Source organism: Alexandromys fortis, unplaced genomic scaffold (assembly GCF_014885135.2).
Source record: "Alexandromys fortis isolate MF-2015 unplaced genomic scaffold, M_Fortis_MF-2015_v1.1 scaffold_55, whole genome shotgun sequence".
NCBI classification, from domain to species: Eukaryota; Metazoa; Chordata; class Mammalia; order Rodentia; family Cricetidae; genus Alexandromys; species Alexandromys fortis.
In genome coordinates this window covers 4,084,368-4,098,647 of record NW_026067936.1, presented here as the reverse complement: position 1 = coordinate 4,098,647, position 14,280 = coordinate 4,084,368, and the positions used below count along the sequence as shown (strand labels likewise).

The window sequence follows — 14,280 nt, the reverse complement described above, 5'->3', positions numbered from 1 at the left end:
AACCTTAAAGAATAATAGGTGCGGTGGCAGGTCTCCAAGGGACCTGTCTGCACCGTGTCAAGTCCTGCCTTTCTTCGCCTCTCTTGCACAGAGATCTAGGGTGGCAGGAAATGTGACAGCCCTTCTGAAGCTGCAGTCTTGGCTTCCCTTGCCCTTCGCTTCTGCTCCGTCCCACGATGCTGGGAGCAGCTGTGTGATGCTCCGTGTTTTCATTTCACAGAAGATCCGTGTGGGTTGCCACGAGCTTCCGCGCGGCTTTAATGGTCTGGTTCCTGCAGCTGTCTGTCAGCTGGGTCTTCCACCACCACCCTCTGGGTAGAAATCAGAATTCAGGTGCTTTTATCATGCTGACGGGCCAGGACCCGGGGTTCCTTCGCTTGGGTTTGTGTCTGAGCCTATGTGGATTCCTGGCTTCCTTGAAAGGTAAGTTACTTCTGCTTACATCCTAGGATGATTTTAGCTCCGTGCACTCACTCTCCTTTCTCAGCTTGTCTACAATCCAGATGACTAGGGGACCTTTATTAGTTAGGTTTAACCTAACAGATGAGATTTGGGGAGCAGTGTGGGAAAACATTGCAATATGCTGTAAATCATATTTCATTTTTCTAACTAAAGTATGTCTTCCCGGTGAGCACACAGAGTCATCTGTTTCCGTAACCGTTCATGCTATCGATGTTCTCCGCTTGTTTATTTGCGACTATATGTAATACATTTTTCAAAGAGCGATTTGTTAGCCGGCACATATCACGCAGCTTGTGAGCCCTCCTGATGTCAGTAATTGGCCTCATTTGGGATCTTAAGAGTTGACTCAGACATGGCTGCTGGCAGAAGAGATCACATTCCCCCCTGTGCTACTAGGTTTCAGGGTTGGGGGGCTGATGGAGGGATCAGCAATAGAGTCTCACAGGGGGACATGGCAATAGGAGCCAGGAAGGTTTCTCGCTAGCTTCTGAATAAATGTTTCCATTGTTTTTAATTACACTAATGAGAATGACAGCTGGCAGGCAAAGGTTTTCTCTCCTGGGGCCATCCTTCCAAATGGAGGTCAGAAGTGGCTTCAGTGAGGAGCACGGCAGTTAGTCTCTGGTCCTTTTCCTTCTGGTCCCACTTTCAAGCCCACTCTTTTTTTTTTCCTCTCCCAAGGTATGAATCTTTTGGGAAAGTTCATGGCGTATTTCTGTAGTCAAATACGAACTGTACAAAACAAACTGTGGGGGGTGTTTCACTGGGGTGTTGGGGAAATGAGGTGTGCTAAAGAAACTACTGAGTTCTTAAAGAGTTAGAGACACAGGTGGCGCTACTGGCCAGACTTTAATGGCTCAAAAGGGTACTGAGAATCAATTTGCAATTGCTTTTAAGGGACTTTAAGTGAATTTTCTTTACAAACTCTGTATTTGCACAAATCTAAAAATAAATGATTCCAGGGTATATTTTTTTAAAGGTCGTGGCTTTGGAGGTTTTAGGCAATGATTCGATACTGTGTTTGTCTGGTGAAGGTGCCAGCCTTGCCAGGTGTAAACCTACAGACCTCCACAATTCTCGCAAAGCTTCTGGTCATGCTGTGAGTTGTGTTTAGTGACACAAAAATTTCCCTCCTCATGGCTTTCTTATTCCACGACATTTATGGTGCCCTTGACTTCCACGGGCAGTCTTCTCTGGATCATTCTGTGGACACTGTACTAGTTCTGAGAAGCCTATGTAGTCGTTTTATCTCAATGTTGAAACAAAGTAAGCCCGGTTTAAAAGGGGGTGGGGTTGAGTGGCCCTAGTGCAACCAGGTAGGTATGGGCCTAGCAGGTGCTGTGATGAGGCTCTGGCTGAGGCAGTAGCCTTGGGCCAGGGAGGAGCTAGCTCAGCCCCTACCCCAGCGCTTCCCTGACGCTTTCCTCCGTGTACCATGCAGGCTGCACAGGCTGTGCGTCTGAAGAGCAGCTCTTCCACACACTGTTCGCTCGCTACAACCGATTCATCCGGCCGGTGGAAAACGTCTCTGAGCCTGTCACAGTGCATTTTGAGTTGGCCATCACACAGCTGGCCAATGTGGTGAGTGCCTCAGACTCCAGACATATTGCTGGAGGACTGCGTTCCCAATGCGCGCGCACTTTGTGCACCTGATGGGCGCGGAGCTCTGTCGCACAACTTAAAAGTGGATGTCGGATGACATGTAAAGGGTCGCTCCAGGCCCTGCGTCAGGCTTTGCATGATTAGAAGTTCTTTCAGAGTCAGATTATAAAATACAGACATGAAGTCTAGTGGAATGGAGGCTCGAAGTGAATTATGTGCCATACTCTGTGGCCTTCAGTGAGTTCCTTTGGGATCATTTCAAGGGCAAGTGGAAGTAGGCTCTTTTGTTTTCCTTTTTTTCCCCCTTGTTCTAAATAATCTTCTTTCTCTTGCCCCATGGACAGGAGGTAGAAGAGACTGATTCTCAAAGTCCAGAAGGGGTCTTAGCTCCAGGTCTGGACTTCAGCCCCAGTTGCACTAGTAGATAGACTAGAAAATTAAGGGAACCCTGGAATGTCACCAGAGAGAGCATCAGAGATGGTCCTGAGATTGCCATACACATAGAGGAAGCCTGTCATCTTCCAGCCCAGCCCAAGGATAGGGAAGTGGTCCTCCTGCCCTACAGCATCTGTCCTGTGGGTACATTCGGGGTGACTTCTCTAGGTATACTTAGGGAAAGACCTAACTACAACATTTAGGCAGACACCACCAGGCTTCTCTAGTGTACAACAGGCTTACCCAGTGGGCGTTGTTAAGCCAGACTGGTCCTTTAACTCTTGATTGGACATATGCATATTCTGGTAAATATTGGTTCATGTTTCACATGTCAGAGGTTTCTTCTTACCTGGCTAGACCCATTTGATCCATTAAAAACCATTTATTGCATACCTGTTCTGACCCCTTCTTGATTTTGCACTGGGCAAGATGCATGTGGACTGGGCTGCAGGGAGTAGAGAGCTAAACTGGGTGTCCCCTGCAGTCTGGAAGGGCTGCCCCTCTGCTCAGCTTCACCTCACACCCTGATGACGGACTCTCTCTCAAGACAACTGTCTTAGGGAGGAAGGATGGCAGCCGGTGTCCTGAGTAGGTGGATTTTGACATTGGCATGTGGCTACTAATATAATTCATATGTGGCATATAAACAGATTAAATAAAATGAATTTCTTTTTGTATAACAGAACAGCCTGTTGCCCCATCACTACACTTTTAGCCATAATTCTTGCTTTAAGACTTGTTCCCAGAGAACTTAGACAACAATGAGGACACTAAGAGAGACTTACATAGATCTAATCTACATGGGAAGTAGAAAAAGACAAGAGCATGGGGACCCTGGGGGAGGGTTCGGGGGGGGGAGAGGCAGGGAGGGGAGCAGAGAAAAATGTAGAGCTCAATAAAAATCAATTTTAAAAAAGACTTGTGTTAGCAAGTACATGGAAGGCTGAAAAAATTATTTCTCCCTCCCAGGATGAAGTCAACCAGATCATGGAAACCAATCTGTGGCTGCGTCACGTATGTCTCTCATGTGTCTCTCCCTTTGAACCATGTCCACGTGTGTTCACTCAATGACAAACCCACCCACATTACCTCTTTCCCTCCACAGCTAGAGCACTCTGCCCTTTCTACTATCTACTCTCAGATCTGTTCTTATCTTGGGACTTACTGGAGTCCCAAGTCTGATGTTTACTTTCCTCTTTGATAGCTCTAGGAGGTCAGTGGTTGAGGTCTGGAGAGCATATTATATAATCAGTAGTTGACTTTTATAAGTTACAGTAGCTAGCGTCTTTGCTCTTTAAAGTCTAAATAGTGTACACAGTGCAATGGACTCATCCTCGTGCATGCAAATTGTGTTTACATCATTAGGAACAAGTTGCTACCCCAGTTTGAACTGAAGTGGTCCATGAAACACAATATGAAGCCTTAAGCTTGTTATAGGCAGGCCAAAATCAGCTCAGCTATTTAGCTCCCAGTGCCCATGGTTATAATCCTCTGCTTTTAATAGGAATCAATGTAGTCTTCAAAATACCTTACTTTTTAATCAAGAAAATTATTGAACTTACATGAACATTTGGCTTGCAGGGAGTGAAAGGGTTTGGGACTGGGGTTCAGAGAGGGCAAAGGGTAACAGTAATCAGAACCCCCAATGTACATGGATCACATTGTTAAAAAGCAAATTTAACAACAGTTAACACAAAGCAAGAACACCACCACCGCCACAACCAGAAATGGCTCTTTGTTTCCTTTCTTTTAGATCTGGAAGGACTACAAATTACGTTGGGATCCAAGGGAATACGATGGCATCGAGACACTTCGTGTTCCAGCAGACAAGATCTGGAAGCCAGACATTGTTCTCTACAACAAGTATGTGTGTCTAGACAGATTCACAGTCAATTGCCAAAATCATTGACCCAGGTGACCCACAGAAAAGGGACTGTGTTGCTAAAAGTGTGTGGCTTTCCTTGCAGTGCGGTCGGTGACTTCCAAGTCGAAGGCAAGACCAAAGCTCTTCTGAAGTACGACGGCATGATAACCTGGACCCCACCAGCCATCTTCAAGAGTTCTTGTCCCATGGACATCACCTTCTTCCCTTTTGATCATCAAAACTGTTCCCTGAAATTTGGTTCCTGGACTTATGACAAGGCTGAGATTGACCTCCTGATCATCGGCTCTAAAGTGGACATGAAAGATTTTTGGGAAAACAGCCAATGGGAAATTGTCGATGCCTCTGGCTACAAGCATGATATCAAGTACAACTGTTGCGAAGAGATTTACACAGACATAACCTACTCTTTCTACATCAGGAGACTGCCCATGTTTTACACCATTAACCTCATCATCCCCTGTCTCTTCCTCTCCTTCCTCACCGTGTTGGTCTTTTACCTCCCTTCTGAGTGTGGCGAGAAAGTGACTCTTTGCATCTCTGTTCTGCTTTCTCTGACTGTCTTTTTGTTGGTGATTACTGAGACCATCCCATCCACATCTCTTGTGATCCCACTTGTGGGTGAGTATCTACTGTTCACGATGATCTTTGTCACCCTATCCATTGTGGTGACTGTGTTTGTGTTGAACATACACTACCGCACCCCAGCAACGCATACCATGCCCAAGTGGGTGAAGACTGTTTTCCTTAAGGTTTTTCCCTCAATTCTGATGATGAAGAGACCTCTGGACAAGACAAAGAAGGCGGGTGATGTTAAAGACCCCAAAAACCTTCCTAAGAGATCTACCAAGGTCAAGTTTGCTCATCGAAGAGAGCCCAAACTTCTGAAGGAAGGCTGCCACTGTCAAAAGCCAAGAGAGATGGCTCCTGGCAGGAGACAGTTAAGTCAGCAGCCTGCACCATGGGAGACAGAGAGTTCAGAGCACTCACCAGACGTGGAAGATGTGATCGACAGTGTTCAGTTCATAGCAGAAAACATGAGGAGCCACAATGAAACAAAGGAGGTGAGCATATACCCCTTTCCTCCCGCCCACTGTGCCCCCAGCAAAGTGTAAAAGGCACTTTACAGACTAGTCAGAGCATCAGTGGGGGTTATTTTTGTGATACAGTCAGGCAGAATCATCTAAGACCAGCTCTATTATCATGCAGCACTGGGGAACCTGGATTAGAGCTTACGTAGCTACAATGAGATGATATGTAGCCCTACAACACATCTCCAACCTGCATTTACTTACAGTCAAATGCAGCTATGCTACACGCTACACATGCAAGACAGGTTGATGTGTGGAAAAAGCCCCGACACAGCAAACAGTAGTAAAGAGAGGGTGGGGAGAGAGACTGCCCAGGGAAAGGTGAACTGACTGAGGGGTTGCCTGAAGTCGCAGTGGTGAAGGACACGAGCTCCTTGGCACTCAGCAGCTCGGGTTTCACTTCCTCTACTAGAGGCGGACATAGACCTGAATCAAAAGCATCTTGGAGATATGCTCAGCATGCACACATTCTGCTCCTGTCTCCCACACTCTCACGCCAGTAACTTGCTCCTCCTTCCCCAAAGCAAGGACTCAAAGATACCATGCCAGCTTCCCATGCCACCCCTTGACTAGCTGAGGCTTCCAGAAGCTCTTGCCTGGTGTCCGAAGTTGTTTCATAACTATAGCTCCCTGCATCTTTAACTCCTAGTGAAGGAATATCAGGATCCCAATACCACCCTGTTGACGCACGGGGAGAAACTGAGAACACCTGGCCTAACACGTGTCACAGGACAGGAATGGCCAATGAGCTCCCCTCCAGGCTGGCATCATCTTCTATGTAGGAGATACAGTTACTGCTGACCTACCGTGCCATGCAGGTCCCCTAATACACAACCCACAGAGGCCATAGCGGAAGGTTAGAAAGAGTTCAGGTATGCAGAAGCTCTCTCTGTCAGCATCACTTTGATACTTACTTCTGGGTAAGGGGTTCTCAGTCATAACCCACATCCTCCAGCCTATTCTCTCACTGCTTCAGACTCAGGTCCCCAAAGAGCCAGGCTCCCCTTATGCACAAGTGACAAGACTTGGATTCTCAAGCAGAAAATTTGGGAACTGTCCCTAGAACCAGGAAAGGACTCTTGTCACAGGAAAGGGGTCATAAAGGTTTTCGGCACAGTCCATGGCTACCCATGATGTATATCTACCCTCCTCAGACAATGAGAACCACAGAAGAGACACGGGCAAGCAAACATAACACCAATAATTGATTTTGAAAGTATCGGAGAAAGTTACTTTGGGGGGGGGGGGAACACTATTCATACGACAAAGCCTGTTTTCCTATGGTCCTGGTTTCCAAAGCTAGCCTTGATCTTTTTTTTTTTTTATCACATTTCAGGTAGAAGATGACTGGAAATACATGGCCATGGTGGTGGACAGGGTCTTCCTCTGGGTGTTTATAATCGTCTGTGTGTTTGGAACTGTGGGGCTATTTCTACAGCCACTGCTTGGGAACACAAGAAAGTCTTAATCTTTATTTTCCTTTTGCCTTCTGAGTCTTTTAGATGATGTGTTTGTTCTAAACTACTTACTACAAGAAAAGGCCAAGCACCCTGTCTCCTAAACTACGACAAGAAGGGAAAGGCAAACCATATTACACAACCTTAAGAGCCTAGATAGATGTCTTCGTTATGCTGGGTGTCCATTAGAGCCTTTTACCACCAGAGCTGCGGTGCTCCCAGGCCAGAAGCACTGACTCAGTTTCCCTATGCTGTGCACACTTTGCTTCCAGGAACATGCATGACCCTCCCAGAGCTAGGCCCCGCAGCTAACACCAGTCCACACTGAAAAGTGACTCTCTTGTATCTGAACATGGTTGCAGCCATGATGCACAAGACTGGAGAGAAACTCTGGAACACTGCTGACATCCGCAACGCCTGCCTACTCCTGTGCCCTACTGTCTCGTGCACGTCTCTGGGATGGAGCTCACAGTTCTCCAGCACATGCATGGTTAAAGGAGAACAGATGGTGTCTCCCTTAGCGGACTAGTCGATCAGTTGTACTATTGGCTTTCTGTCTGTGTGAAATATCACCTGAGATAACCAATGTGAAAGGAGGAAGTTGCTGTGAATTCATGGTTTCAGAGGACTTAGTCCCTGATCCCTGGGCCCCATTGCCTCTGGACCTTTGGGGAGGCAAATCATGACAGACATGCCCAGTAGAGGGCAGCTGTCCACTTAATGGTAGCTACCAAGAAAGCAAACAGAGAGGGAGAATCTGGGGTGCTAATATTCCTTCCAAAGGCACATCCCAATGACTTAACTTCTTCCCAGAGGGCCTCTTATCCAAGAATCTCCATTACCTCCCAAAAGTGCAGAGAACTAAGTCTTTAACACATGTCCTTGGGGGTGATCCAAACCACAGCAGTACGGTTCTGGCAGGACAGGTGACTGGTACCAAGGGTAACAAAAATAGATTCTTTCCTTTGCAAAGTCATACATGACAAGATCAACAGGATCAAGTAATGGAGAACACAGTTACGGCAACCGAAATGAAAGAACCTAACTGGGAAGGACCTAAAACCACTCTTGTGTTTCTAATAGATATCTGTCTAGTCTTTCCCCCACAAACCCTTCACATGCTCACTGCATGGAGACAAAATAAAATCTGTATGAAATTTTAATCTTGTGGTCCTCACCTGACCATCTATGATGTATTCCTGCCAATGATGCAAAATCAGAAGGACGGTTAGGATCGCTGTAGTTGTGTTGGACTACAGGAAATTCAAGGGACAAAGGAACAAGCCAGATGGTGTCTGAAGTGAAGGGACTGAGAAATGGAAAGGGGAGATGTTCTCGTTGATAGCAGAGTTAATCCTCCAAGGAAAACATTGCCAAGGAAGAGACTAAAATGGACTGAGGAGGCATAACAACCCAACCCTGCACCAAGTCCTATTTCAGTAATCCTAACTACAAAGCTAAAGTACTTCTGAGTCAGAGAAACCACATTTAAAATGAACTATTTTGTTAAATATGACGATATTGTTTAGGAAATATTCTCATGTAAGAAATAATTCTTTCTGGTCAAGAGAAGGAAAGAGCTGGCCCCGCCCCTCACCAGCTGCAGCACCAGAGCACTGTTGACTAGGGCAAGGGTGAGCCAGCCACAAGAACGTGAGGAGGAGAGTCCTGGCCCTGCCCTCATCTGCCATGTGATGGTGTGGTCAAGCGAGAGATGTCCTTTCCTCCCTACCTAACCCACATTACCTGTGGCAGGTGGGAGAGCTGGCCCTGAGGTTATCAGAGCAGGAGAGCTGCCCCCGACCCTCACCAACTGCAGCACTCAGGAGAGCGGCCCCTGCACCTTGCCTGGACAACACAGTACAGCTGGTCCTGGTGGTGAAGGTGCAGATGAGCCAACCCAGAAGGGATGGAAGTAGAACCAGCCCCAACCTTTGCTCCTTGCTGCATAGGGTGAACTATCCCAGGCATGCTGGAGAGCTCACCCTAGTGGTGAGGATTTGGGGACAACTGGTGGACTGACCAACCCTGCAACCATTCAGGTCAAGAACCAGGACTGTAAGTGGGCCCAGCCCAATAGTCACTCCATCTATGATCTGCTGGAGCACATGAATGGGCTGGCCCTGCAGATCCAAAGTTGCAGGACCTCCACAACACAGGACAACAACAGGATATCCAAGAGGAATCCCACTGAGGGCTCAGTATTGATAGCATAGCAGAAAACAGAGACCTCAAACCAGACCACTGACTCTTTGCAATCAACACTTGCAAGTAAAGATGTACAGACCAAAGAATATACTGTGTGACTTACCGTGTCACACTACAGCTTCCCCAATGAGATCTTTCTCTTTTTTTCTCTCTTTTTTTTTCTCTTCTCTTATTTATTTTATTTTTTGGGGGGGAGGAAGAGCATTACAAAGGCAGAGGAGGGGTACAAATAGACAGAGAAATTAATGAGATTGAGATGCATGATGTTAAATCCACAAAGAATAAAAAAAGTTAAAAGATAAATAATTCTCTCAAGGTACACATTGAAAACAACGCACTGAGCTAGAAATGTTGGGGCAGGCTACACAAGAGTACACCATGTGGGTAATCCAATCAAACACTTCTAGTATTCAGAAGGTGCCATGGAAACTTCCAAAGGAAGGAGGCAACCAACTATAATGCCTATGAACCACATCAATAACCCGCAAGTCAGGGTGCAGTAGTGGCGCACAAACCTTGATGGTAACCAACAGCTCTCTAGCTGGACTTAAGACTCTCTCAGTAGCTAACTACTAACCTAGGTAACTACTCAGTGCTACTGAAGTCGTGGTCATTAGAGGAGAATCTACGACCGCTAATTCACTAAGCCAGCATAATCCCTAACAACAGTCTAAAATAAAAACATTTGTCTTTAGATCCACCAATGAGTGTAGTCTTCACGCCTCATCAAGGAAACTTCTCTTGGCGACAGATGGAAAACACTACAGAAAACCACAACCAATCAAAACACATAGGCGTGTAGCACAGTCCCAGATGTGTCTGCAAAAGACTCCCACACCTAAGACTCAGGGAACACAGCCAAAGAAGAGGCAGACGGATTGTAAGAACCAGAGGGTCAGGGAGTTTTGTGTCTCTTCTTAACATCAGAAGAGCTACGTCCATAAAGTCTCACCAGTATGACTGCCCACACATGAACTGAACAAAGATACCAATAAACTATCGGGGGCTGCAGCCCCCTGGCCCCTTGACTTTCTTTGCCTGCCTCAGACCCTTTGCCTGCTAAAGTGAACTGAGCAAAACAACTTGTTTACCTGTGCCTGCAGCTGCTCTGAGCACGAGACCCCGATGGCAGGAGAGTGGCTTCTGGTGGGCCTGTGATGGAAAGAGCCTGAGAGCTGGGGCGTGGCCAGAGCCCTATATAAGCTGCCCCTGAGCACAATAAAGTTGGCATTCCTGTATCAAGGGTAATCTGTGTCCCCGTGTCTCGGTCTGCGTGTGTTTCTAAGTCTCCAGATTAGTTCCCGGCTCGCGAACTGACCTGTAGTGGCACAGGTGCTACCGTAAACAAGCCGAACTGGACGCAGGAGAGCCTCAACCCCACACAAAGAACCGTAGATAGATAGCTGCAGAAAAACTAGGAATGGGAGAGGTGATTGTCTCCAGGGAAGAGCACACCAATTGACTCTCTAGTGCCAAATGGTCAGCCCTGAAAACATACATGCACATAGCGTTATATAGACTCAAGAGGTTACATTTAGAAACATATATGTATAATAATACATAAGTGCATGCAATAACAATTAGTGAAAAAAATAGGCCATAGATTTGAAAGAGAGTGAAGAGAGGTATACAGAAGAACTTGGAGGGAAGAAAGGGGAGGGAGAAATGTTGCAATTAAATTATAACCTTAAAAAATAACCTTCTGGGGGTAGGGGGGCTGAGAGATGGCTCAGAGGTTAAGAGGTCCTTCCTTGTTCTTCCAGAGGTCCTGAGTTCAATTCCCAGCAACCACATGGTGGCTCACAACCATCTATGATGAGATCTGGTGCCCTCTTCTGGCCTGCAGGGATATATGCAGGCAGATGCTGTATACATAATTAACAAATAAATCTTTTTTAAAAAAGAAATAACCTTCTGGGACTGGAAAAATGACTCAGTACTTAAGAGCACTGGCTGCTCTTCCAGAGGTGTGAGTTCAATTCCAGGCAACCACATGGTGGCTCACAACCAAATGTAATAGGATCTAGTGTCCTCTTCTGACATGCAGGTATACAAGCAGAGCATTCATCCATAAAATATGAATCAATAAATAAAAATTTCAAAAAAACCTTCTGGGATCTAGTTTAATTCACAGAAACACATTAAATAAACCTTGTCTACACTCTCGGCCCTGTTATACATGTTGGGGGACACAGTGGAGGTAACAGTGGACAGGTAAGGAACTCGCCCTCACCAAACAGAACAAACAAGAACAATCACTTTCTAAACCACATAGTGAAAGTGGGGAGATCTCTGGGGCTGTGTTCTGTCAAGACCCCCCAGGAGCTGTGGGGTGAGCAGACACACAAAGGATGAGATCAACCAAAGAAGCTGTCTGTGCAGGTCTTGCAACACCCACGCACTGATTGGGATCAGCTGTCAAATTTTGCTCACAGATTTTTCTTTTTTTTTTTTCTTTTTTTTTTTTTTTTTTTTTTTTTTTTTTTTTTTTTTTTTTCTCTCTTTTTGGTTTTTCGAGACAGGGTTTCTCTGTGGCTTGGGAGCCTGTCCTGGCACTAGCTCTGTAGACCAGGCTGGTCTCGAACTCACAGAGATCCGCCTGCCTCTGCCTCCCGAGTGCTGGGATTAAAGGCGTGCGCCACCATCGCCCAGCCAGATTTTTCTTCCTATGCAGGGGAAGTTAATCTTTTTAACTTTCGTGTGTGTGTGTGTGTGTGTGTGTGTGTGTGTGTGTGTGTGTGTGTGTTTGCTATGCTAAGGCATTTGTGCAGGTGGCACTGAAGGACACCTTAGCGGGAGTCAGTTCTCTCCACCAGGTGGGTTATGGATATTATTAAACTCAGGTCCTCGGGCTGGGGAGACACTACCTTTACGCGCTGAGCCCTCTCTGCAGGCCGAGGATTTCTTTGCTTTCATGTTATCTTTTAGAGTACTCCCCCAGGATCATTACAATATGTAAATATTTATTCTTTTCTATATTTGAAACTCTTAATATCGTCTTCCACTTTGACTGCTGGTAAAAATAAGCCACGTGCACACACTGGGGTTTAACCTTTCCTTCATTTGTAACTATCTGTATTACATCAGGGAAAGTTTCTTGGAGAAAATGGCTCCTGCTGGTGTTTTTCAAAATGTAAAATTACGTTCAGTTGTAAACACTTTTTCTGATATTAATACTGCCCTTTTCTAGCATATTGACAGGTAAAACAGGACGAGTTAGAGTCAAGGCAAAGGAGGGAGATGATAACTATTCATCCTTTCATCCACATTATCGGTCAGGAAGTCATAGATAAGCCTTGATTTTCTGTCCTGCGGTAGCCAGGACAGCAGACTACAGTCCCTCCAAGGAACAAAGCTCCTGTGAGGAGTCCTGTGGTTCTGCCCTGAGGAAACTACAGAGCAAACGCCCAAGACATAGAGTGCAGGACTGAGAACCTCAAAGGTCATGAATCCTGCCTCACCGCTTGCTAATGATCCCCAAGCTAAAGTCCTCTAGGACAGAGTTAGTTTAAGGTCCACTGCTCATACTGCTGGCTAGCCACAAAACTAGGACCAACTATCCTCCTTCCCTGGTTTTTATTTCACTGTGTTATTTCCCTCCCAACACACTGTATTCCACCTTACGTGCTGGATTGGCACAGATCTGAACACACTGCTGGCAGCAAGGGGGGCAGTGTAGGCTGTGCAACAGGCCCTGAAGAGGCTGAGGCAGAGATTCCCCTTTACTGGCTACGGCTAAGCTCAGTGGGAACTCCAGACCAGGGTTTAAACCATCCCTTCTATAAACACACTTAAACACCATCAGCAGAGTCCAAGAAAGACCAGCTAGAGAAGTGTGGCGGAGGACTGAATCCACCATCAACAGTGAGAGGTGGCTGCAGGCTGTGGAGCCAGGGGCGGAAGTTATGATCCTGGCAGCCTAGGAACGGAGACGGCCCCTGTGCTACTTCTGCTGTGTGACATGAACAAGAAGCTACCAACGAGGACTTCCACCTAACCTTGCTCACACATACCAACACTGACAGCCAGAAAGGGACCAACTGCAGGATGTGACTAAGGGCTGGGCCCACACCAGAAGTATAAGGCAGCACAGATCGGACTCAGGGGGATTTTTAAATAAATAAATAAATAAATAAATAAATAAATAAATAAATAAATAAATTAGGACATGGAGTTGAAGGATGGGGATAGGGAGTAGATCTGGGAGAAGTTAGGGGGTGGGAACTGGAGGTAAATAAGATCGAAATACGTTGTGTGCAATTTTCAAATAATTAGGAAAATGTTATGTTTTTACAAAGAATTTAAAAGTATAAGAGAATCAGTATAAGTCAATCAGTTACTAGACATGGAGAACAGGCCTGTTAGGGTCCATGACAAGCCACATAAAAGACCACCAGTCATGCACGCAATCCGCAAGAGCGCTTTATTAAAATTCCAACACGTCAGGGTTGCACGTGGCAACAACAAGAGAAGCCCGCAGGCTCCTTTTAAGCGAGATTAGCAGAATTCCAGGGAGAGGAAGTTAGTCTGGGGGTGATTGGTGGGTTTAAGTGGTTAGGTGGCCCAGTGGTTAGGGGCTTTTCAGCTGCAGGGTAGAAGAAGCTATCTCTAGTTCTCTTAAGCGTGCACAAGGCTGATTGGGTTGCAGCTTTCCCAAGAACTGCCTGCTCAGCTCCAGCTGGTTCTAGTAAACTGAAACTAAGGCCTGGTCTCTGGGAGCGTTACTGTCATGGACCTTGTCTGGCTCCCCCCGGCCCTCTCAGGTCCAGCAATGGCAAGATCTCTACCAGAAATTTCAAGAGGAAAAGAGAAAAAAATGAAGACAGATAGTAAAAGAAATAGTAGAAAATCTTCATAATCTGAAGACGTTAGTCATCAAATGCAGAGAGAAGGAGATGGGGGAGGAGAAGGGTGGAGAGATAGACAGAGCTGGATGGATATCCCTGTCTGCTTAGACACAATATGGCATATCTAGGTCTAAAGATGAAAGGAAATGCTTAAGAGGATTAGGAAGGAAAATATACGGACTAGCAGGAATAAGAGGATGCAACTCTTACTGTGCTTTGCAATGACGATAATCTGAAAATAAAACCTTATTTTCATTCAAGAACAATGGCAATGGGTTTTTGATCCTACTGCACCT

The 14,280-nt window shown here is 46.1% G+C and overlaps 1 protein-coding gene across 1 annotated transcript; it reads left to right on the top strand.

Annotated features, from left to right (window-relative positions):
• The first annotated feature begins 344 nt into the window (after nucleotides 1-344).
• Nucleotides 345-6,940, top strand: Chrna6 (cholinergic receptor nicotinic alpha 6 subunit). Its single transcript, XM_050146851.1, has 6 exons — nucleotides 345-423; nucleotides 1,904-2,043; nucleotides 3,469-3,513; nucleotides 4,253-4,362; nucleotides 4,467-5,445; nucleotides 6,809-6,940. The coding sequence occupies exons 1-6, from the start codon at nucleotides 345-347 to the stop codon at nucleotides 6,938-6,940; spliced, it is 1,485 nt and encodes a 494-aa protein (XP_050002808.1).
• The last annotated feature ends 7,340 nt before the right edge of the window (nucleotides 6,941-14,280 follow it).